Genomic DNA, 26,371 nt, shown 5'->3' on the forward strand with positions numbered 1-26,371 from the left:
GGGGCGTCTTCATTTTGTGCCTTTTTCTTGTGACTGTTGAGCATGATCCACTCTTCTGCTGACAGACCCTTCCTGCAACCTTACAGCAGTTGTCCGACAATCCTTTCCGATCTCAACCCCAAATGTTCAGCCACCCGTCCTCCATCCATTAAACTGGGCCCAGTCATGTCCATTAACTGATTTAGGGCGATGATGTTGCCCTTCACCAGAATCTTGGAGAAATGTGGAACACCTGCAGTTGTAGAAGCTAGTCTTGCCCCAAACACCAGAGGTTCCTCCAGCAGCCAATGCACTGACTCAGCCTTAGTCATCTGGACACCTTCATTACACTCCAAACCCTAAAAAGGCCTCTGTAAAACGGAGGTACTCCATCCCTAGAAATCTGACTACTGTCAACCAAAAATAAAGCCATCTATAAACCTAATCCCCCTACCTGCTGTAATACAAGACCTGGACACCTCTCCAAACCACATTTCCCGGTCCATAAAGCAACCTTTGAATAAACTGGAACCGGAAAGCAGCAGCCCTACTAGCCAGATGTGCAAGACCTTGTCCCCCCTCCTCTTCTGACAAATACAGAACACTTTGTGGAACCCAATGATATTTATCCCAAAATAAATCTACAATAATCACCTGTATCTTGGCCAGAAGGCCAGATGGTGTCCCTAAACATGACAACCGATGCCACAGTGCAGAAGCAACCACATTGTTAACAATAATAGTGTGGCCCCTGTATGACGTTCGAGATAGCAGCCAACGCCATCTCCTCATCCTCCCTTCCACCATTTCAACCACCCCATTTCAGTTTTTTCCCATTGTCCCCTCATCCCCCAGGTACACTCCAAAGATACTTGAAACCTCCCTTACATCATTCCAACCACCCTGGCAAAGCCATTTCCATTTCCTTTAGAATTTACCTTACATGTCACTCTTGTGAACACTTTCTTTAGTCAAGAGATTTCTGGGCTTGTCAAACCTCCACCCGTTATTTTTTACACCAGAACCTTTACTGACTCTATAAACTATTCACTTTCAAGAAACAAATCTGTTACATAATCCAGCATATATTTCTTCCCTTTTGTCAAATTCAGAATTTTATGTACCTTCTCAATCCAATACCTCCCTTCCACCCCATTTCTCTCGCTATTTTGTTGTGAAGCATCAGATGCCTCACTATCGCTGTCATCCCCAGAAGAAAACTCCATCTCTACTTCCTGTTTATCCTCACCTGATTTATCATCTCTACTTCCTGTTTATCCTCAACTGATTTATCATCTCTACTTCCTGTTTATCGTCAACTGATGTATCATCTCTACAACCTGTTTATCCTCAACTGATTTATCATCTCTACTTCCTGTTTATCCTCAACTGATTTATCATCTCTACTTCCTGTTAATCCTCAATTGATTTATCATCTCTACTTCCTGTTTATCCCAACTGATTTATCATCTCTACCTTCCTCTTAGAACCTTCATCACCCCTTAAATTCTTCCTCTTCCTCCTCGGTACTTTGAAAACCGCTGCTTCTTTTTCCATTGTTTCACTCTCCTCTTGAACTCCCATTGAATTCTCCAGCCCCCCCTCAGCGACCTCAATCGCAGTCTCACCTACTGTCCCCCCCTTCTTTTTCCTGATCTACCTCAACTTCCCCCGTAGCCACACTGCTTTCCCTTCTTACTTTTCCTACCACATCTGCCCACCTTCTCCCTTCTCCTGAACCCTTAGCCTGTTCATCCCTTATCAGTGGTGCTTTAGCTGCACCAGCGCTAGAGCTCCTTCCGGGCTCTTTCTCTGGACAATTACGCACGAAATGCCCCTCTCTTCCACACCCAAAGCATTTCATTGATTCAGTAGAAGCGTAGAACACATAATCAAACCCATCAATTTTAAAACTGAACGCTAAATTCAGTTTGTCAGTATCCTTCCTTAAAATCATGTGCTCTTGTCTCCTATGAGACACGACATGTTTCAGCAAAGGAGATTTGCATCCCAAAATAATCTTCTTTATTGTAGAAACAAGTTGACCATGACGAGATAACTCTCTCTCCAACACTTCATCTCTAACAAATGGAGGCACGTTACAAAGTAGAACTTTCTTCTCCGGATTCATAGGAGGAAATACCAACGTCTGTGTCTCCCGCAACACAACACCACTCTCAACTATCGTATTCACCTTTTCAATGGAATCTAAGAATATTACTACAGTACTATTCGTTCTTGAGGCTGATTTTATGCTAACATACCCAATGACAGCGCCCACTGCTGAGCTACATTCTTCCACGAAACACAGCGGGAATCTTCACCCCATGCCACTGAATAGGTTTTTCAAACTACAAACCTCCATGAGTGGCCATTTCAACCAGCCCCTCCCGCTGGTAGTGCCCTCGAGCGAGAACCAACCTCAACGATCCCACCATCGTGGTGGGAGTTATAGTAAATGTTATATTGTTTCTCTGAGCCATGTTCTATTGATTCCCGGGATTATTTAATGTTTTCAAATAAAATGTTATTTAACACATGCTTCGTAAACAACACGTGCAGTCTAGCGGTGAAATGCTTCCTTATTGGCCCTTCCACAATGAAGAGAGTATAATAATAATAGGAATAAGCAATGATAACATGACTATATACACAAGGTATCAGTACTGAGTCGATGTGCAGAGGTACGAGGTAAAAACATGACTATATACACAAGGTACCAGTACTGAGTCGATGTGCAGAGGTACGAGGTAAAAACATGACTATATACACAAGGTACCAGTACTGAGTTGATGTGCAGAGGTATGAGGTAAAAACGTGGCTATATACACGAGGTACCAATACTGAGTTGATGTGCAGAGGTATGAGGTAAAAACGTGGCTATATACACGAGGTACCAGTACTGAGTCGATGTGCAGAGGTACGAGGTAATGGAAGTAGATATGTACAGTTGAAGTCGGAAGTTTACATACACTTAAGTTGGAGTCATTAAAACTTGTTTTTCAACCACTCCACAAATTTCTTGTTAACAAACTATAGCTTTGGCAAGTCGGTTAGGACATCTACCTTGTGCATGACACAAGTAATTTTCTCAACAATTGTTTACTGACAGATTATTTCACTTATAATTCACTGTATCATAATTCCAGTGGGTCAGAAGTTTACATACACTAAGTTGACTGTGCCCTTAAACAGCTTGGAAAATTCCAGAAAATTATGTCATGGCTTTAGAAGCTTCTGATAGGCTAATTGACATCATTTGAGTCAATTGGTGGTATACCTGTGGATGTATTTCAAGGCCTACCCTCAAACTCAGTGCCTCTTTGCTTGACATCATGGGAAAATCAAAACAAATCAGCCAGGACCGCAGAAAAAAATTGTCGACCTTCACAAGTCTGGTTCATCATTGGGAGCAATTTCCAAACGCCTGAAGGTACCAAGTTCATCTGTACAAACAATAGTACGCAAGTATAAACACCATGGGACCACACAGCCGTCATATCGCTCAGGAAGGAGACGCGTTCTGTCGCCTAGAGATGAACGTTCTTTGGTGAGAAAAGGGTCAAATCAATCTCAGAACAAAAGTAACGGACCTTGTGAAGATGCTGGAGGAAACAGGTACAAAAGTATCTATATCCACAGTAAAACGAATCCTGTATCAACATAACATGAAAGGCCGCTCAGCAAGGAAGAAGCTACTTCTCCAAATCCGCCATAAAAAAGCCAAACTACGGTTTGCAACTGCACATGATGAAAAAGATTGTACTTTTTAAAGAAATGTCCTCTGGTCTGATGAAACAAAAATAGAACTGTTTGGCCATAATAACCATCGTTATTTTTGGAGGAAAAAGGGGGAGGCTTGCAGGCCGAAGAACACCATCCCAACCATGAAGCACGGGGGTGGCAGCATCATGTTGTGGGGGTGCTTTGCTGCAGGAGGGACTGGTGCACTTCACAAAATAGATGGCATCATGAGGACGGAAAATGATGTGGATATATTAGAGCAACATCTCAAGACATCAGTCAGGAAGTTAAAGATTGGTCGCAAATGGGTCTTCCAAATGGACAATGACCCCAAGCATACTTCCAAAGTTGTGGCAAAATGGCTTAAGGACAACATAGTCAAGGTATTGGAGTGGCCATCACAAAGCCCTGACCTCAATCCTATGGACAATTTTTGGGCAGAACTGAAAAAGCGTGTGCGAGCAAGGAGGCCTACAAACCTGACTCAGTTACACTAGCTCTGACAGGAGGAATGGGCCAAAATTCACCCAATTTATTGTGGGAAGCTTGTGGAAAGCTACCCAAAATATTTGACCCAAGTTTAACAATTTAAAGGCAATGCTACCAAATACTATTGAGTGTATGTAAACGTCTGACCCACTGGGAATGTGATGAATGAAATAAAAGCTGAAATAAATAATTATCTCTATTATTATTCTGACATTTCACATTCTTAAATTTAATTGGTGATCCTAACTGACCTAATACAGGGAATGTTTACTAGGATTAAATGTCAGGAATTGTTAAAAACTGAGTTTAAATGTATTTGGCTAAGGTGTATGTAAACTTCCGACTTCAACTGTATGTAGGGGTAAAGTGACTAGGCAACAGGATAGATAATAAGAAGTAGCCGCAGCGTATGGGATGAGTCAAAAGAGTTAGTGCAAAAAGGGTGGTCAGTGCAGATAGTCTGGGTAGCTATTTGGTTAACTATTTAGCATTCTTATGTCTTGGGGGTAGAAGCTGTTCAGGAGCCTTTTAGACTTGGTGCTCTGGTACTCCTTTTCGTGTAGTAGCAGAGAGAACAGTCTATGACATGGGTGGCTGGAGTCTTTGACTATTTTTAGGGCCTTCCTCTGATACCGTCTGGTATAGAGGTCCTGGATGACATGGAGCTTGACCCCAGTTATGTACTGGGCCATACTCACTACCCTCTGTATTGCTTTGCGGTCGGATGCCATATCAAGCGGTGATGCAGCTGTAGATCTTTTTGAGGATTTGAGGACCCGTTCCAAATCTTTAAGCCTCATGATTGGCAAGATGCACACACCACACACACACTGTGTTGGTGTGTGTGGACCATGATACTTCCTTAGTAATGTGTATACCTAGGAACTTGAAACTCTCAAACTGCTCTGCCCCGTCAATGTGGATGTGGGCATTCTCAGTCCTCCGTTTCTTGTAGTCCACAATCAGCTCCTTTGTCTTGCTGACGTTGAGGGGCCCCCGTGTTGAGGGTCAGCTTGGCGGATGTGTTGTTGCCTCCCTTCACCACCTGGGGGCGGCAAGTCAAGGATGTCCATGATCCAGTTGTGAAGGAGGTGTTCAGTCCTTAGCTTACGTATGTGTATTGCTAACGTTAGCTCGCTACCTAACGTTATGTGTATGATCTGTGTAGGAGCTGTAGAAAGAGGCCCGAGTTGGAATTCTGAGTTGGATGACCGTTCAAATGCATTTTTCCCAGTCAGATGTTTTATATATTTTTTGGTTCCCAATTATTTTGATGCAGCATTAGAGATGACGGTTCATTGTTTAGCTAGCTCGCTAGCTACATGTCTTAACAAAAGACTCCACTATGCAATTTCACTGTACTGTTTACACCTTTTGTATCCTGTGCATGTGACAAATAAATGTAGATTTGATTTGATATTGTGTGTGTTTACCAGAGACGGTAATGTGAAGACATGACCTGCACCAAAGTCAGATTAGGACAAGGACTAGATAACGTTTATTTTTACTACTACTTTTTGCTGGTACTTTCACCACTTTTAGTCTTGAAATTGTTGGTTATTTACTACACTGTGAATCCTTAAAGAGATGGGTGGGGCTAAGGCTTAAGAGGGTGTGAATGATGCTGAATGGGTGGAGAGTCTCTACTTTTATCCAATGTAAAAAAAAACACAATTTCAAATGTTGCTACAGAAGACCAAAACCAGGTGGTGGGTTACAATTAGTAATTCTGACTGCAACATTCTGACAGTGTAATTAATGCATTTCATATATGCTATTACAAAAGTAGTCATTTGGTTGTGTTTATGAAGGATAGCATTAGAATCTGATCATTTTTTTATTTCAAATAACACAATAGCATTTTCACAATAGTTACTGTAAAAACAGACAAATCACAACAAATTCAAGTTCTCAATCAATTTTATTCACCTTTGTTACAACTATAAAACAGCAAGCATAGGTGTTAGAACATGTTAACCTCTTGGGGCTAGGTGGGACGCTAGCGTGCCACCCGTGGTGCACTCCATCAACAGCAGGTGCATTTCAAGAGCGGCAAATTTGAATCCAAATAAATGTCAAAATTCAAATTTTTCAAAAATACAACTATGTTACACCATTTGAAAGATAAACATCTCCTTAATCTAACCACGTTTTACGATTTCAAAAAGGTTTTACGGCGAAAGCATAAATTTAGAGTATGTTAGGACAGTACATTTACAAGAGTTGTGTGTAATGTTTTGTCAAGTCAAAGACAGGGTCACCAAAACCATAAAACCAGCTAAAATGATACACTAACCTTTTACAATCTCCATCAGATGACACTCCTAGGACATTATGTTAGACAATGCATGCATTTTTAGTTCTATCAAGTTGATATTTATATCCAAAAACAGCGTTTTACTATGGCATTGATGTTGAGGAAATCGTTTCCCTCCAATAACCGGCAGTCAAGTCAGCGTCACAAATTAAATAATTAAAATTAGAAAACATTGGTAAAATATTACATTGTCATTTAAAGAATTATAGATTTACATCTTTTGAACGCAATCAACTTGCCAGATTTAAAAATAACCTTACTGGGAAATCACACTTTGCAATAATCTGAGCACTGTGCCCAGAAAAATACGCGTTGCGATACAGACTAGACGTCATGTTGGGGAGATCTAAAATCGAAAATACTATGTAAATAATCCATTACCTTTGATTCTCTTCATCAGATGTCACTTCCAGGTATCACAGGTCCATAACGAATGTAGTTTTGTTCAAAAAAGCTCATCATTTATGTCCAAAAATCTCCGTCTCGTTAGCACATGATGTAAGCCAGCCGGACTTCTCGTCATGAACGAGGGGAAAAAATATATTTCCGTTCGTTCAAACATGTCAAACGTTGTATAGCATAAATCATTAGGGCCTTTTTTAACCAGAACATGAATAATATTCAAGGTGGACGAATGCATACTCTTTTATAACGTATTGGAACGAGGGTACCCAACATCAACTCGCGCGCAAGGTGTCTAATGGGCCATCATCGTTCCATGGCTCTTGTTCGGTCAGATCTCCCTCCAGAAGACTCAAAACACTTTGTAAAGGCTGGTGACATCTAGTGGAAGCAATAGGAAGTGCCAAAATATTCCTAAGCCCCTGTGTTTTTCAATGGGATAGGTTTAAAGTCAATACAACACATCAGGTATCCACTTCCTGTCAGAAAATGTCTCAGGGTTTTGCCTGCCAAATGAGTTCTGTTATACTCACAGACACCATTCAAACAGTTTTGGAAACTTTAGAGTGTTTTCTATCCATATATAATAAGTATATGCATATTGTAGTTACTGGGTAGGATTAGTAACCAGATTAAATCGGGTACATTTTTTTTATCCAGACGTGCAAATGCTGCCCCCTAGACCCAACAGGTTAACAGCTTCTTTTTATAAAGATACTGAACAAAAATATAAACGCAACATGTAAAGTTTTCGTCTCATGTTTCATGAGCTGAAATAAAAGATCCCAAAAATGTTACATATAATGAATGTGTACAAAAAACGTATTTCTATCAAATGTTGTGCACAAATGTGTTTACATCCCTGTTAGTGAGCATTTCTCCTTTGCCAAGATAATCCATCTACCTGACAGGTGTGGCATATTAAGAAGCTGATTAAACAGCATGAGCATTACACAGGTGCACCTTGTGCTGGGGACAATAAAAGGCCACTCTAAAATCTGCAGTTTTGTCACACAACACAATGCCACAGATGTCTCAAGTTTTGAGGGAGCGTGCAATTGGCATGCTGACTGCAGGAATGTCCACCAGAGCTGTTGTCAGATAATTTAATGTTAATTTCTCTACCATAAACCGCCTCCAAAGTTGTTTTAGAGAATTTGGCAGTACGTCCAACCGGCCTAACAACCGCAGACCCAAGATGCACAGTCAGCAAGATGAGCGGTCAAATTATGAAAACATCAGTAGCCTAAACATTATTATAATTATAAACAGCATTATATTATACGCGCCAAGTAGCCTTGATAAATAATAGAAATCAGCACAAAAGCCATAATGGCATTATAATGAATGTGTCAGTATGACAGCAGTCAAAGATAGTCAATTAATGTCAGCTCCAGTTTACATTGTGTGGATGGATCAGGACAATGGCGTCAGTTGGATTTCAGTTATCCCTTGTCCTAACAGTTGACACACATCTTTCATAACATTCACTTGCTTGACACATGAATACCAGGTCGCATTTCTAAATGAGAACTTGTTCTCAACTAGCCTACCTGGTTAAATAAAGGTTAAATATTTTTTTAAATAAAAATGTGTTAATGTGAGCTTGTGTATTTATTCGAGGTACTCCTCGCTCTTTCGTTTGGGTTTCAACCCTGTGTTTCTGTATAGTGTTTGTTTGGTCTTCGTCCCCGTGCCTTTACACGGCACACCGTAATTTGGGTGTAATTAAAAAAAACTATTACGCATTCCTGTGCCTGTCTCCCGAATCATTCATACTGACGTGACAGTAATGCCGAGGTCCTTCACAGTTTTATTTGAGACGACTGTACAACCATCAAGATTAATTGTCAGATCCAACTGAAGATCTCTTTGTTTCTTGAGACCTAGAACATCTCTGTTATGTCCGAGTTTAAAAGTAAAACATTTGCCACCATCCACTTCTTTATGTCTGAAACACAGGCTTCCAGGGAGGGCAATTTTGGGGCTTCACCATGTTTCATCGAAATGTACAGCTGTGTGTCATCCACATAGCAGTGAAAGTTAACATTATGTTTCCGAATGACATCACCAAGAGGTAAAATATATAGTGAAAACAATAGTGGTCCCTTGAGGAACACCGACATGTACAGTTGATTTGTCAGAGGACAAACCATCCACAGCGACAAACATATCTTTCCGACAGATAACATCTACACCAGGCCAGATCTTGTCCGTGTAGACCAATTTGGGTTTCCAATCTCTCCAAAAGAATGTGGTGATCGATGGTATCAAAAGCAGCACTAAGGTCTAGGAGCACGAGGACAGATGCAGAGCCTTGGTCATTGTTTGTCTTCAGGAAGGCAGTGAGTTGCTGCGCAACAGCTTTTTCAACATTTTTTGAGAGGAATGGGAGATTCGATATAGGCTGATAGTTTTTTATATTTTCTGGGTCAAGATTTGGCTTTTTCAAGAGAGGCTTTATTACTGCCACTTTTAGTGAGTTTTGGACACATCCGGTGGATAGGGAGCCGTTTATTATGTTCAACATAGGAGGGCCAAGCACAGGAAGCAGCTCTTTCAGGAGTTTAGTTGGAATACGGTCCAGTTTGCAGCTTGAAGGTTTAGAGTCCATGACTATTTTCATCATTGTGTCAAGAGATATAAAACTTGAGTGTCTCCCTTGATCCTAGGTCCTGGCAGTGTTGTGCAGACTCAGAAAGAGGGCCAATTATCTACAAATTCCATCTTTTGGGAGGGGCAGAAAACAGTTTTCAACCAGCAATTGAGTTGTGAGATTCTGCTGTAGAGCTCATCACTCCCCCTAACTGGGAGGAGGCCAGAGACAATTAATCGATGCCAACACATCTTTCTAGCAAAGTTACTTACTGACACTATGTTGCGCTTGGTGACCTCTGACTGTTTCATCTTAACATTGTTGGTGCTGACGTGGATAACTATATCCCTATACTCTTTCAATTTGCCAGAGCTAATGGTGGGAAGCTTCGGCGTCTCAGACCCCGTAACGGGAGGAATAGAGACCAGAGAAGGCTCGGCCTCTGACTCCGACTCGTTGCTTAATGGGGAGAACCGGTTGAAAGTTTCTGTCGGCTGAATGAGCGACACCGGTTGAGCATTCCTACAGCATTACCTTCCAGAAGCCATGAGAAATTTGTCCGGCTGTGGGGACTGTGCGAGGGAGATTTATACTACTATCTGTACTTACTGGTGGCACAGACGCTGTTTCATCCTTTCCTACACTGAAATTACCCTTGCCTAATGATTGCGTCTGAAGCTGGGCTTGCAGCACAGCTATCCTCGCCATAAGGCGATCGTTCTCCTGTATATTATGAGTACAGCGACTGCAATTAGAAGGCATAACTTTACATTTACATTTTTAGTCATTTAGCAGACGATCTTATCCAGAGCGACTTACAGTAGTGAATGCATACATTTCATACAATTTCATTGAAAAAAATTCTGTGCTGGCCCCCCGTGGGAATGTTAATGTTACTACTTAGCTTCGGCAGGTGGAGGTCCTGTAGAACCATGTTCAGATAAAGCGTCCGGGGTGAAAAGTTTAATGAAAAAAAGTTGAGCGAGGGAAAAATGTAAAATATAAAACGGTAATTATATAGTAAAAATTGTAAAGTTGGCAGGTAGAAAAGTAACGTTAGCAACAAACCGCACAGCAGCACGTAAACAAGTCTACAAGTTGTGACCATACAGTAGTCCTAAAATGGTCCTGCTCCATACTGTACACCTGGCTGACTGGCTGGTTGGCTGGCTGGCTGACTGACTGACTGGCTGGCTGGCTAGCTGGCTGATTTACTGGCTGGCTGACTGACTGGTTGGCTGGCTGGCTAGCTGGCTGACTTGCTGGCTGGCTGACTGGCTGACTGACTGACTGACTGACTGACTGGCTGACTGGCTGTTCAGACAGCTCTGTGTAGCCAGCAACAGTCAAGAGGACCATCCTCAGGGTAAACAGACATTTTGAAGGTCTATAAAGAATGACAGCATAATACACTCTCTTGTTTAAGCCTGTTATATAATGATTGCTCCTGGAGAGAGTGAAAAGATGTAACTCTACTGTCTGTCTGTCTGTCTGTCTGTCTGTCTGTCTGTCTGTCTGTCTGTCTGTCTGTCTGTCTGTCTGTCTGTCTGTCTGTCTGTCTGTCTGTCTGTGTGATGGTTTTACATAAGAGCTGTCCTGAGCAGCCATACAGTGTGACAGTGATTATGATTCCCTCTGGCTCTTGACCCCAGCTGACTTCTAGAATCACTGTCTACTGCACCACTGTACAATTCTCAAGATATTAGCGTTAGTTAGTTAGTTAGTTAGTTAGTTAGTTAGTTAGTTAGTTAGTTAGTTAGTTAGTTAGTTAGTTAGTTAGTTAGTTAGTTAGTTAGTTAGTTAGTTAGTTAGTTAGTTAGTTAGTTAGTTAGGGCCAATACCACAGGTGAGAGGATATCCGTTAGTTAGTTAGTTAGTTAGTTGGTTAGTTGGTTGGTTAGTTAGTTGGTTAGTTAGTTACTTAGTTAGTTAGGGCCAATACCACAGGTGAGAGGATATCCGTTAGTTAGTTGGTTAGTTGGTTGGTTAGTTAGTTGGTTAGTTAGTTACTTAGTTAGTTAGGGCCAATACCACAGGTGAGAGGATATTGGTTGGTTGGTTAGTTGGTTAGTTGGTTAGTTGGTTAGTTGGTTGGTTACTCCAGGGAAGAGATCATGTATACATATTTTAATTCCAGCATTTTAATCAATTTCTTAATTCCCATCACTAATGTGTTATCGTTTACACACTGTCGTGTTTCTTTTGTGTTAGTTTGTCTCTATAAAAAAAATAGATTACTTTTCGTTGACAGAATAATAATTTTTCTTTAACTGTGCATTTCCGGCAGTTTTTACTTTTGCCAGTAGAGGTCGATCAGCCAATTCCTGGGGGTCTGTACTCCCGAAGTTGACTGTTTTTGCGCTTGCCAGTTAGCTAGCAGCTCTCAGCTGTTAGCAGCCAATGGCTAGGAGTTTATTTTATCGAATAAAAACGGATGATTGACATAATTTTTTTCGAGTCATTACTGAATTATTTAATGTAACTAGTCAAACATACAAGCAGACACATCCCTGGGTGGCTCCTCTTTTCAGTTCGCTGCAGCTAGCGACTGGAACGAGCTGCAAAAAACACACAAACTGGACAGTTTTATCTCCATCTCTTCATTCAAAGACTCAATCATGGACACTCTTACTGACAGTTGTGGCTGCTTCACATGATGTATTGTTGTCTCTACCTTCTTGCCTTTGTGCTGTTGTCTGTGCCCAATATTGTTTGTACCATGTTTTGTGCTGCTACCATGTTGTACTGCTGCCATGTTGTGTTGCTACCATGTTGTGGTCATGTTGTGTTGTTGTGTTGTTGTCTTAGATCTCTCTTGTCATGATGTGTGTTTTGTCCTATATATATTTATCCCGGCCCCCGTCCCCGCACGAGGCCTTTTGCCTTTTGGTAGGTCGTCATTGTAAGTAAGAATTTGTTCTTAACTGACTTGCCTAGTTAAATAAAGGTTAAATTAAAAATTGTAAATTAAAACATTAAACCCTGTAATGAATTCATGGTAACCTCGTAAACTATTCATTTAGAACTGGTGTTTATTTGAAACACGTTTATTTGCTAATATGTGTGCCGTGCAATGAAAAGAGACAGTCAGCTATTTGAGATTCTGCGTTTAATTGAAGTTTTACGGTATTTAAGAGTAGAGTGTGGTCTACAGTATCAAAAACCTTAGACAAGTCAGTAAACAGACAGACAGAAAATTGTTTAACATATGTGTATAACAGCTTCTACTATATATGTTGTCTGTTTATAGGGCTGACTGTGAGAACCCTCAGGTTGTCTGTCTATAGGGCTGACTGTGAGAACCCTCAGGTTGTCTGTCTATAGGGCTGACTGTGAGAACCCTCAGGTTGTCTGTTTATAGGGCTGACTGTGAGAACCCTCAGGTTGTCTGTCTATAGGGCTGACTGTGAGAACCCTCAGGTTGTCTGTCTATAGGGCTGACTGTGAGAACCCTCAGGTTGTCTGTTTATAGGGCTGGCTGTGAGAACCCTCAGGTTGTCTGTCTATAGGGCTGACTGTGAGAACCCTCAGGTTGTCTGTCTATAGGGCTGACTGTGAGAACCTACATGTCATAATATATAACAGTATATAATATATAGATTCTATATGTTGTCTGTCTATAGGGCTGACTGTGAGAACCCGCAGGTGACCATGTTTAATAAGGGAGACCAGCACTACTATACATGTCATAATATATAACAGTATATAATATATAGATTCTATATGTTGTCTGTCTATACGGCTGACTGTGAGAACCTACATGTCATAATATATAACAGTATATAATATATAGATTCTATATGTTGTCTGTCTATAGGGCTGACTGTGAGAACCCGCAGGTGACCATGTGTAATAAGGGAGACCAGCACTACCGCAGTTCCCCTAGCAACCAGTCGTCGTCTAGTGACCCGGGACCCTGTGGAAGTGGAACCTGGTCTCAACCGCCTGGATACGACGGGTAAGACCTGGCCGGGGGAGGGGGGAGGAGAGGGGGAGGAGAGGAGAGGAGTTGAGAGGGAGGAGAGAGGAAAGTGAGGAAGAGTGGGAGGAGGAGAGGGAGGGGAGTGGAGGGGTAAGGAAGGCCCAGCTGGTCAGGGAGAGGCATCCTAGTCTGTCTCCAGTGTGTTAGGGACAGGGAGATCCATCCAAATCTGTCTCCAGTGGGTTAGGGTTAGGGACAGGGAGATCCATCCAAATCTGTCTCCAGTGGGTTAGGGACAGGGAGATCCATCCTAGTCTGTCTCAAGTGGGTTATGGTTAGGGACAGGGTGATCCATCCTAATCTGTCTCCAGTGGGTTAGGGACAGGGAGATCCATCCTAGTTTGTCTCCAGTGGGTTAGGAACAAGTAGATCCATCCTAGTTTGTCTCCACTGGGTTAGGGACAGGGAGATCCATCCTAATCTGTCTCCAGTGGGTAAGGGACAGGGAGATCCATCCTAATCTGTCTCCAGTGGGTTAGGGACAGGGAAATCCATCCTAATCTGTCTCCAGTGGGTTAGGGACAGGGAGATCCATCCTAGTTTGTCTCCAGTGGGTTAGGAACAAGTAGATCCATCCTAGTCTGTCTCCAGTGGGTTAAGGACAGGGAGATCCATCCTAATCTGTCTCCAGTGGGTTAGGAACAAGTAGATCCATCCTAGTTTGTCTCCAGTGGGTTAGGAACAAGTAGATCCATCCTAGTCTGTCTCCAGTGGGTTAACCTCTTACATCTAGACGTTCCGCTAGCGGAACACCTGCTCCAATATTCAATGATGGGTGTGGCGCGAAATACAAACTCCTCTAAAATCCCAAAACTTCCATTTTTCAAACATATGACTATTTTACAGCATTTTAAGACAAGACTCTGGTTAATCTAACCACAATGTCCAATTTCAAAAAGGCTTTACAGCGAAAGCAAAACATTAGATTATGTCAGCAGAGTACCCAGCCAGAAATAATCAGACACCCATTTTTCAAGCTAGCATATAATGTCACAAAAAACAAAACCACAGCTAAATGCAGCACTAACCTTTGATGATCTTCATCAGATGACAACCCTAGGACATTATGTTATACAATGCATGCATGTTTTGTTCAATCAAGTTCATATTTATATCAAAAACCAGCTTTTTTACATTAGCATGTGACGTTCAGAACTAGCATACCCCCCACAAACATCCGGTGAATTTACTAAATTACTCACGATAAACGTTCACAAAAAACATAACAATTATTTTAAGAATTATACATACAGAACTCCTCTATGCACTCGATATGTCCGATTTTAACCTGTTATGGCTAGGGGGCAGTATTTTCACGGCTGGATAAAAAACATACCCGATTTAATCTGGTTACTACTCCTGCCCAGTAACTAGAATATGCATATAATTATTGGCTTTGGATAGAAAACACTCCAAAGTTTCTAAAACTGTTTGAATGGTGTCTGTGAGTATAACAGAACTCAAATGGCAGGTCAAAACCTGAGAGATTCCTTTACAGGAAGTGGCCTGTCTGACCATTTCTTGAACTTCTTTGCCATCTCTATCTTTTACAAAGGATCTCTGCTCTAACGTGACACTTCCTACGTCTTCCATGGGCGCTCAGAGCCCGGGAAAAACCTGAATGTCGTCATCCCAGCCCCAGGCTGAAACAAATTATCGCCTTTCTCAAGTGGCCGATCAAGGGACTGTGGGCTTAGGCGCGTGCCCTGGCCGCCCCCGTCTTTGTGATTTTTCCTCTGTTTGCCGAAAAGGAGATTCCCGGTCGGAATATTATCGCTTTTTTACGAGATAAATTGCATAAAAATTGATTTTAAACAGCGGTTGACATGCTTCGAAGTACGGTAATGGAATATTTAGACATTTTTTGTCACGAATTGCGCCATGCGCACGACCCTGATTTACCATTTCAGATAGTGTCTGGGACGCACGAACAAAACGCCGCTATTCGGATATAACGATGGATTATTTTGGACCAAACCAACATTTGTTATTGAAGTAGCAGTCCTGGGAGTGCATTCTGACGAAGACAACAAAAGGTAATCAAACTTTTATAATAGTAAATCTGATATTGGTGAGTGCTAAACTTGCCGGGTGTCTAAATAGCTATCCCGTGATGGCTGGGCTATGTACTTAGAATATTGCAAAATGAGCTTTCACCAAAAAGCTATGTTAAAATCGGACATATCGAGTGCATAGAGGAGTTCTGTATCTATAATTCTTTAAATAATTGTTATGCTTTTTGTGAACGTTTATCGTGAGTAATTTAGTAAATTGTTAGCAAATTCCCCGGAAGTTTGCGGGGGTATGCTAGTTCTGAACGTCACATGCTAATGTAAAAAGCGGTTTTTTGATATAAATATGAACTTGATTGAACAAAACATGCATGTATTGTATAACATAATGTCCTAGGTGTGTCATCTGATGAAGATCATCAAAGGTTAGTGCTGCATTTAGCTGTCTTCTGGGTTTTTGTGACATTATATGCTAGCTTGAAAAATGGGTGTCTGATTATTTCTGGCTTGGTACTCTGCTGACATAATGTAATGTTTTGCTTTCGCTGTAAAGCCTTTTTGAAATCGGACAGTGTGGTTAGATAAAGGAGAGTCTTGTCTTTAAAATGTTGTGAAATAGTCATATGTTTGAAAAATTGAAGTTTTTGTATTTTTGAGGAATTTGTAATTCGCACCACGCCTATCATTGGATATTGGAGCAGGTGTTCCGCTAGCGGAACGTCTAGATATCAGAGGTTAAAATAGCTTTTCGGTGAAAGCACATTTTGCAATATTCTCAGTAGATAGCCCAGCCATCACGGCTAGCCATTTAGACACCGACCAAGTTTATCCCTGACCAAACTCCGATTTACCATTACAAAAGTTTGATTACCTTTGTTGTCTTCGTCAGAATGCACTCCCAGGACTGCTACTTCAATAACAAATGTTGGTTTGGTCCAAAATAATCCATCGTTATATCCAAATAGCGGCGTTTTGTTCGTGCGTTCAAGGCAGTATCCGAAGTGTAAATAAGGGTCACGAGCATGGCACAATTCGTGACAAAAGATTTCTAAATATTCCATTACCGTACTTCGAAGCATGTCAACCGCTGTTTAAAATCAATTTTTATGCAATTTTTCGCGTAAAAAAGCGATAATATTCCGACCGGGAATCTGCGTTTAGGTAAACAGACGAAAGAAAACAAGGCATGGGGTCGACGCGGGTACGCGCCTGAGTCTCACAGTACTGTAACCAGCCACTACCCAAACGCGCTACTTTTTTTCAGCCAGAGCCTGCAAAGCCAAGATTCAGCTTTTTGCCGCCTTCTGAGAGCCCATGGGAGCCGTAGGAAGTGTCACGTAACAGCAGAGATCCTCTGTAATGGATAGAGATAATCAAGAAGGGCAAGAAATTGTCAGACAGGGCACTTCCTGCATGGAATCTTCTCAGGTTTTGGCCTGCCAAATGAGTTCTGTTATACTCACAGACACCATTCAAACAGTTTTAGAAATGTTGGAGTGTTGTCTATCCAAAGCTAATAATTATATGCATATTCTAGTTTCTGGGCAGGAGTAATAATCAGATTAAATCGGGTACGTTTTTTATCCGGCTGTGAAAATACTGCCCCCTAGCCATAACAGGTTAAGCTTGAATGGGCTAGTGATTGTGACAGCATGGAACTCAAAGGAGGAGATAGACAGATGGGTCAGGGGAGAAAGAGAGAATGTCCACTTGGGAGAGATGAGGATTCCAGTCCCACCACCCCGCTGACCAGATGCTCTCGGGGTATGCGAGAACACGTGGTCAGACGAGGAGAGAGCAGTAGGAGTAGCAGTGTTTTCTGTGGTAATCCATGTTTCCGTCAGCGCCAAGAAGTCGAGGGACTGGAGGGTAGCATAGGTTGAGATGAACTCTGTCTTGTTGGCCGCAGACCGGCAGTTCCAGAGGCTGCCGGAGACCTGGAACTCAACGTGGGTCGTGCGCGCTGGGACCACCAGGTTAGAGTGGCAGTGGCCATGTGGTGTGAAGCGTTTGTGTGGCCTGTGCAGAGAGGAGAGAACAGGGATAGACAGACACATAGTTGACAGGCTACAGGAGAGGCTACGCTAATGCAAAGGAGATTGGAATGAAAATTAACTAAACAACTGGGGAAGCGAGAGAGCAGGGCCTCCCTCACTAACCATTCGCTGAAACACTCAAATATAACTATTCCAACTTCCACTTAGAAATTATAATTGATGTAAACTACAGTGGTTCAATGTTTCCATGAATAGGCTCAAACTTAGTTTATTCAGCTAGATAACTTGGTACAGTATTGTTCCGTGAAACCCACCCAGTGCACCGTGTGTTATGACGCCGTAGCTAACTACCAATGGCTCATTCGTGGCCGTGTCTAGTTCCTTTCATAACGCAGAAGTAATTAAACGTTGGCTAGCTAACACAAAGTCAGTCCTGCTAGCTACACATGTGGACTACACAACTCGAAAGCTTTCGTTGCAAAAATCTTATTGACTAAAAATGATACAGTACTGCTAGCTGGTAGCTGGTAGAGTTGGCTAGCTAGCAGTGGCTGCGTTTACCTTTATCTTTGATACAAAGACAACTATGTAGCTAGCTAACGTTCCATTGTAATGTATTTAGTTTCTCAGATAGAGTTCGGTGTGTCAAATCGGAGGGCCTGTTGTCCAGACCTCTGGCAGTCTCTATGGGGGTGCCACAGGGTTCAATTCTCAGGCCAACTCTTTCCTCTGTATATATCAATGATGTCACTCTTGCTGCTGGTGATTTTCTGATCCACCTCTGATGACACCATTCTGTATACATCTGGCCCTTCTTTGGACACTGTGTTAACAAACCTCCAAAGGAGCTTCAATGCCATACAGCACTCCTTCCGTGGCCTCCAACTGCTCATAAATGCTACTAAAACTAAATGCATGCTTTTCAATCGATTGCTGCCCACACCCACCCGCCCAACTAGTATCAATACTCTGGACAGTTCTGACTTAGAATATGTGGACTACAAATACCTAGGTGTCTGATTAGACTGTAAACTCTCCTTCCAGACTCACATTAAGCATCTCCAATTCAAAATTAAATCTAGAATTGGCTTCCTATTTCGCAACAAAGCCTCCTTCACTCACGCTGCCAAACTTACCCTCGTAAAACTGACTATCCTACCGATCCTTGACTTCGGCAATGTCTTTTACAAAATAGCCTCCAACACTCTACTCAGCAAATTGGATGTTGTCTGTCACTGTGCCATCGGTTTTGTCACTAAACCCCCATATGCTACCCACCACTGCGACGTGTATGCTCTCGTTGGCTGGCCCTCGCTACACATCTGTTGCCAAACCCAGTGGCTCCAGGTCATCTATAAGTCTTTGCTAGGAAAAGCCGCGCGTTATCTCAGCTCACTGGTCACCATAGCAGCACCCACCCGTAGCACGCGCTCCAGCAGGTATAATTCACTGGTCATCCCCTAAGCCAACACCTCCTTTCCTTCCAGTTCTCTGCTGCCGATGACTGGAACAAATTGCAAGAGTCACTGAAGCTGGAGTCTTATATCTACCTCACTAACTATAAGCACTCACTAACTATAAGCACTCACTAACTATAGAGCAGCTCACCGATCACTGCAGCTGTTCACAGCCCATCTGTAAATAGCCCACCCAACTACCTCATCCCCATATTGTTATTTATCTTCTTGCTCTTTTGCACCTCAGTATCTCTACTTGCACATCATCATCTGCACATCTATCACTCCATTGTTAATGTTAAATTGTAATTATTTCACCTCTATGGCCTAGTTACATTTACATTTACATTTAAGTCATTTAGCAGACGCTCTTATCCAGAGCGACTTACAAATTGGTGGATTCACCTTATGATATCCAGTGGAACAACCACTTTACAATAGTGCATCTAAATCTTTTAAGGGGGGGGTTAGAAGGATTACTTTATCCTATCCTAGGTATTCCTTAAAGAGGTGGGGTTTCAGGTGTCTCCGGAAGGTGGTGATTGACTCCGCTGTCCTGGCGTCGTGAGGGAGCTTGTTCCACCATTGGGGTGCCAGAGCAGCGAACAGTTTTGACTGGGCTGAGCGGGAACTGTGCTTCCTCAGAGGTAGGGAGGCGAGCAGGCCAGAGGTGGATGAACGCAGTGCCCTTGTTTGGGTGTAGGGCCTGATCAGAGCCTGAAGGTACGGAGGTGCCGTTCCCCTCATAGCTCCGTAGGCAATCACCATGGTCTTGTAGCGGATGCGAGCTTCAACAGGAAGCCAGTGGAGAGAGCGGAGGAGCGGGGTGACGTGAGAGAACTTGGGAAGGTTGAACACCAGACGGGCTGCGGCGTTCTGGATGAGTTGTAGGGGTTAAATGGCACAGGCAGGGAGCCCAGCCAACAGCGAGTTGCACTAATCCAGACGGGAGATGACAAGTGCCTGGATTAGGACCTGCGCCGCTTCCTGTGTGAGGCAGGGTTGAGGAGGCAGAATCAGGGGATAGGTTGGAGAAGGTTTGAGCAGAGGGAAGAGATGATAGGATGGAAGAGGAGAGAGTAGCGGGAGAGAGAGATCGAAGGTTGGGACGGCGCAATACCATCCGAGTAGGGGCAGAGTGAGAAGTGTTGGATGAGAGCGAGAGGGAAAAGGATACAAGGTAGTGGTCGGAGACTTGGAGGGGAGTTGCAATGAGATTAGTGGACGAACAGCATCTAGTAAAGATGAGGTCAAGTGTATTGCCTGCCTTGTGAGTAGGGGGGGAAGGTGAGAGGGTGAGGTCAAAAGAGTGGAAAGAAGGAGGCAGAGAGGAATGAGTCAAAGGTAGACGTGGGGAGGTTAAAGTCACCCAGAACTGTGAGAGGTGAGCCATCCTCAGGAAAGGAACTTATCAAGACGTCAAGCTCATTGATGAACTCTCCTACTACATTTGCACACACTGTATATAGATTTTTCTATTGTTTTATTGACTGTACGTTTGTTTATTCATGTGTAACTCTGTTGTTGTTTTTGTCACACTGCTTTGCTTTATCTTGGCCAGGTCGCAGTTATAAATGAGAACTTGTACTCAACTGTCCTACCTGGTTAAATAAAGGTGAAATGAAAAAATAAAAAATAAAAACTGTTGACAGTATGCTAGCAGCTAGTTGTTTGCTAGCCCATCCTTACCTTACTGCTGACTGTATGCTAGCAGCTAGTTGTTTGCTAGCCCATCCTTACCTTACTGCTGACAGTATGCTAGCAGCTAGCTGTATGCTAGCCCATCCTTACCTTACTGCTGACTGTATGCTAGCAGCTAGTTGTTTGCTAGCCCATCCTTACCTTACTGCTGACAGTATGCTAGCAGCTAGTTGTTTGCTAGCCCATCCTTACCTTACTGCTGACTGTATGCTAGCAGCTAGTTGTTTGCTAGCCCATCCTTACCTTACTGCTGACTGTATGCTAGCAGCTAGCTCTCTCAATTGTCCATTATTTACCTCTCCCACTATGCTAGCTCAGTCAATGGCCCTCCTCACCTCTCCATCCCGGACAGTATGTTAGTTAGCTCACTCTCCTCCATCCCTTTCCAGGTGTCCGTCCTCGGTCCTCCATGAGTGCCCCAGAGTGCTACAGGGGGGAGACAGAGAGGGGTACAGGGACACCCTCAGAGAGCCCACCCTTGAGAGTACACGGTCGGCAGGTGAGTCACTCTGCTCCCTATTTTACTCCTACCTCCACATTAGATGACCTCTAGATGTCCTCTACAGTCTGTCTCCTACCTCTACATTAGATGACCTCTAGATGACCTCTACAGTCTGTCTCCTACCTCTACATTAGATGGCTCTGCTGTCTGTCTCCTACCTCTACATTAGATGACCTCTAGATTACCTCTACAGTCTGTCTCCTACCTCTACATTAGGTGACCTCTAGATGACCTCTACAGTCTGTCTCCTACCTCTAAATTAGGTGACCTCTAGATGACCTCTATAGTCTGTCTCCTACCTCTACATTAGATGACCTCTAGATGACCTCTACAGTCTGTCTCCTACCTCTACATTAGATGACCTCTACTGTCTGTCTCCTACCTCCACATTAGATGACCTCTAGATGACCTCTACTGTCTGTCTCCTAACTCCACATTAGATGACCTCTAGATGACCTCTACTGTGCCTGTGGTAACCCTGTAGGACACATTCAGGGATCATGCAATCCTTTCTCTAGCCACTCTTCATCTCGCCCTTCTCTTCCTACCCCTCTCTACAGAGGCCAAGTGGCACATCCCCTCCACCAAGATCCTCAACTCTCGGAAACACAGGGATGGGGGCAAGGAGTCGCCCAACAAGCAGAACCGGGGGGTAAGTGACTGGGTGTGGGCTGTGGCTATGGGGGTGTCGAAGGCTGGGTGTCACATCTCTGGGTGTCTGGTAGAGAGGAGGTGTCTGGTTGGTGGAGAGGAGGATGTCTGGCTGGTAGAGAGGAGGTGTCTGGTTGGTAGAGAGGAGGTATCTGGTTGGTAGAGAGGAGGTGTCTGGTTGGTAAAGAGGAGGTGTCTGGTTGGTGGAGAGGAGGTATCTGGTTGGTAGAGAGGAGGTGTCTGGTTGGTAGAGTGGAGGTGTCTGGTTGGTGGAGAGGTATCTGGTTGGTAGAGAGGAGGTGTCTGGTTGGTAGAGAGGAGGTGTCTGCTTGGTAGAGAAGAGGTGTCTGGTTGGTAGAGAGGAGGTGTCTGGTTGGTAGAGAGGAGGTGTCTGGTTGGTAGAGAGGAGGTGTCTGGTTGGTGGAGAGGAGGTGTCTGGTTGGTGGAGAGGAAAGTGTCTGGTTGGTGGAGAGGAAAGTGTCTGGTTGGTAGAGAGGAGGTGTCTGGTTGGTAGAGAGGAGGTGTCTGGTTGGTTCAGTTTGTAGACAGGTAACATGGAGGTTTTGAGATCTGAATGTTTATTATAAAGGTTTTGGATGTGGGAGTGAGGTTGTTTTATGCCTGGGGGATGGGTCTATCTCTTGTTTTCTCTTTTTCTTTCTCTCTTTCTCACTCTCAGTGATGATTTTTTTTTATTATTTGTATTTATTCCACCTTTATTTAACCAGGTAAGCCAGTTGAGAACAAGTTCTCATTTACAACTGCGACCTGGGCAAGATAAAGCAAAGCAGTGCGACAAAAACAACAACACAGAGTTACACATGGAATAAACAAACGTACAGTCAATAACACAATAGAAAAAGTATATATACAGTGTGTGCAAATGGCGTAAGGAGGTAAGGCAATAAATAGGCCATAGTAATTACAATTTAGCAAATTAACACTGGAGTGATAGATGTGCAGATGATGATGCGCAAGTAGAAATACTGGTGTGCAAAAAAGCAGAAAAAGTAAATAAAAACAATATGGGGATGAGGTAGGTAGTTGGATGGGCTATTTACAGATGGGCTGTGTACAGGTACACCGATCTGTTAGCTGATCAGATAGCTGATGCTTAAAGTTAGTGAGGAAGATATAAGTCTCCAACTTCAGTGATTTTTGCAATTCGTTCCAGTCAATGGCAGCAGAGAACTGGAAGGAAAGGCGGCCAAATTAGGTGTTGGCTTTGGGGATGACCAGTGAGATATACCTGCTGGAGCGCGTGCTACGGGTGGGTGCTGCTATGGTGACCAGTGAGCTGAGATAAGGCGGAGCTTTACCTAGAAAATACTTATAGATGACCTGGAGCCAACGAGAGCATTACAGGTCGCAGTGGTGGGTGGTATATGGGGCTTTGGAGACAAAACGGATGGCACTGTGATAAACTACATCCAGTTTGCTGAGTAGTGTTGGAGGCTATTTTGTAAATGACATCGCCGAAGTCAAGGATCGGTAGGATAGTCAGTTTTACGAGGGTATGTTTGGCAGCGTGAGTGAAGGAGGCTTTGTTGCGAAATAGGAAGCCGATTCTAGATTTAATTTTGGATTGGAGATGTTTAATATGAGTCTGGAAGGAGAGTTTACAGTCTAACCAGACACCTAGGTAGGGCGGGTGGGAGCAGCGATCGGTTGAAGAGCATGCATTTAGTTTTACTAGCGTTTAAGAGCAGTTGGAGACCACGGAAGGAGTGTTGTATGGCAATGAAGCTCGTTTGGAGGTTAGTTAACACAGTGTCCAAAGAAGGGCCAGATGTATACAGAATGGTGTCATCTGCATAGAGGTGGATGAAGGAATATCCAGCAGCGAGAGTGACATCGTTGAAATATACAGAAAAAAAAGTCGGCCTGAGAATTTAACCCTGTGACACCCCCAAGAGACTGGCAGAGTTCCGGACAACAGGCCCTCTGATTTGACACACTGAACTCTATCTGAGAAGTAGTTGGTGAACCAGGCGAGGCAGGCATTTGAGAAACCAAGGCTGTTGAGTCTGCCAATAAGAATGCGGTGATTGACAAAGTCGAAAGCCTTGGCCAGGTCGATGAATACGGCTGCACAGTACTTGTCTCTTATCGATGGCTGTTATGATATGGTTTAGTACCTTGAGCGTGACTGAGGTCCACCCGTGACCACCTCGGAATCCGGATTGCACAGCGGAGAAGGTATGGTAGGATTCGAAGTGGTCAGTGATCTGTTTGTTAACTTGGCTTTCAAAGACCTTAGAAAGGCAGGGTAGGATAGATATAGGTCTGTAACAGTTTGGGTCTAGTGTGTCACCCCCTTTGAAGAGGGGGATGACCGCAGCAGCTTTCCAATCTTTAGGGATCTCGGACGATTCAAAAGAGAGGTTGAACAGACTGGTAGTAGGGGTTGCAACAATGGCGGCAGATCATTTTAGAAAGAGAGGGTCCAGATTGTATAGCCCAGCTGATTTGTACGGGTCCAGGTTTTGCAGCTCTTTCAGAACATCTGCTACCTGGATTTGTGTGAAGGAGAAGCTGGTGAGGCTTGTGCAATTAGCTGCGGGGGGTGCAGTGCTGTTGGCTAGGGTTGGGGTAGCCAGGAGGAAATCATGGCCAGCCGTTGAGAAATGATTATTGAAATTCTCGATTATCGTGGATTTATCGGTGGTGACAATGTTTCCTAGCCTCAGTGCAGTGGGCAGCTGGGAGGAGGTGCTCTTACTCTCCATGGACTTTACAGTGTCCCAAAACTTTTTGGAGTTAGAGCTACAGGATGCAAATTTCTGTTTGAAAAAGCTAGCCTTTGCTTTCCTATCTGTCTGTGTATATTGGTTCCTGACTTCCCTGAAAAGTTGCATATCGCGGGGACTATTCGATGCTAGTGCAGTCCGACACAGTATGTTTTTTTGCCGGTCGAGGGCAGTCCGCTATATCTGTTCTTAGTTCTACATTTTTTGAAATGGTTCATGTTTATTTAAGATGGTGAGGAAATTACTTTTACAGAAAGACCAGGCATCCTCTACTGACGGGATGAGGTCAATATACTTCCAGGATACCCGGGCCAGATCAATTAGAAAGGCCTGCTCGCAGAAGTGTTTTAGGGAGCGTTTGACAGTCATGAGAGGTGGTTGTTTGACCGCGGACCCATAGCGGATGCAGGCAATGAGGCAGTGATTGCTGATATCCTGATTTAAAACAGCAGAGGTGTATTTGGAGGGCAAGTTGGTCAGGATAATATCTATGAGGGTGCCCATGATTACAGATTTAGGGTTGTACCTGGTGGTTTCCTTGATAATTTGTGTGAGATTGAGGGCATCTAGCTTAGATTGTAGGACTGCCAGGGTGTTAAGCATATCCCAGTTTAGATCACCAAACAGAATGAGCTCTGAAGATAGATGGGGGGCAATCAATTCACATATGGTGTCAGGGGCACAGCTGGGAGCTGAGGGGGGTCTATAACAGGCGGCAACAGTGAGAGACTTATTTCTGGAGAGATACATTTTTAAAATTAGAAGTTCGAACTGTTTGGGTATAGACCTGGTAAGTATGACAGAACTTTGCAAGCTCTCTCTGCAGTAGAGTGTAACTCCTCCCCCTTTGGCAGTTCTATCTTGACAGAAAATATTGTAGTTGGGGATGGAAATCTCCAAAATTTTTGTGGCCTTCCTAAGCCAGGATTCAGACACGGCTAGGACATCAGGGTTGGCGGAGTGTGCTAAAGCAGTGAGGAAAACAAACTTAGGGAGGAGGCTTCTGATGTTAACATGCATGAAACCAAAGCTTTTACGGTTACAGAAGTAAACAAATAAGAGTGCCTGGGGACACGCAGGGCCTGGGTTAACCTCCACATCACCCGAGGAACAGAGGAGGAGTAGGATGAAGGTACGGCTAAAGGCTATTAAAACTGGTCGTCTAGTGCGTTGGGGACAGAGAATAAAAGGAGCATATTTCTGGGCGTGGTAGAATAGATTCGGGGCATAATGTACAGACAGGGGTATGGTGGGGTGCGGGTACAGTGGAGGTAAACCTAGGCATTGAGTGACGATAAGAGAGGTTGCATCTCTGGACATGCTGGTTATGCTGGGTGAGGTCACCGCATGTGTGGGCGGTGGGACAAAGGAGGAATCTGAGGCATGTAGAGTGGGACTAGGGGCTCCACTGTAAACTAAAACAATGATAACTATCCTAAACAACAGTTTACATGGCATATTGACATTAGAGAGAGACATAAAGCAAGGCATAAAGCAATCACAGGTGTTGATTGGGAGAGCTAGCTAAGTCAACAGTGGGTAAGACAACAGCTAATCAGCTAAGACAACAACAGGTAAAATGGCGATGAATGGGCAGAGAGTGTCAGTTAACTACACACAGGGCCTGAGTTCGGGGCTAGGGCTGACAGATAAACAAAATAAACAAAATGGAGTACCATGATAAATGAACAGTCCAGTGAGCATCAGCTATGTAGCCAAGTGATCATAGGGTCCAGTGTACAGCAATAGATGAAACAGGGAAGCCGCTAGGTTGTCGTTACTACGCTAGCAA

General features: G+C 43.5%; 1 protein-coding gene across 1 annotated transcript in view; it reads left to right on the forward strand.

Annotated features, from left to right (window-relative positions):
- Positions 1-26,371, forward strand: part of sipa1l2 (signal induced proliferation associated 1 like 2) — a 564,521-nt gene that overhangs the window by 500,971 nt on the left and 37,179 nt on the right. The window contains 3 exon segments of the mRNA XM_045702242.1: positions 13,345-13,485; positions 21,066-21,175; positions 21,739-21,830. Coding sequence (XP_045558198.1) covers positions 13,345-13,485; positions 21,066-21,175; positions 21,739-21,830 — 343 coding nt within the window.

This window comes from Salmo salar, chromosome ssa19 (genome assembly GCF_905237065.1).
Source record: "Salmo salar chromosome ssa19, Ssal_v3.1, whole genome shotgun sequence".
NCBI lineage: Eukaryota > Metazoa > Chordata > Actinopteri > Salmoniformes > Salmonidae > Salmo > Salmo salar.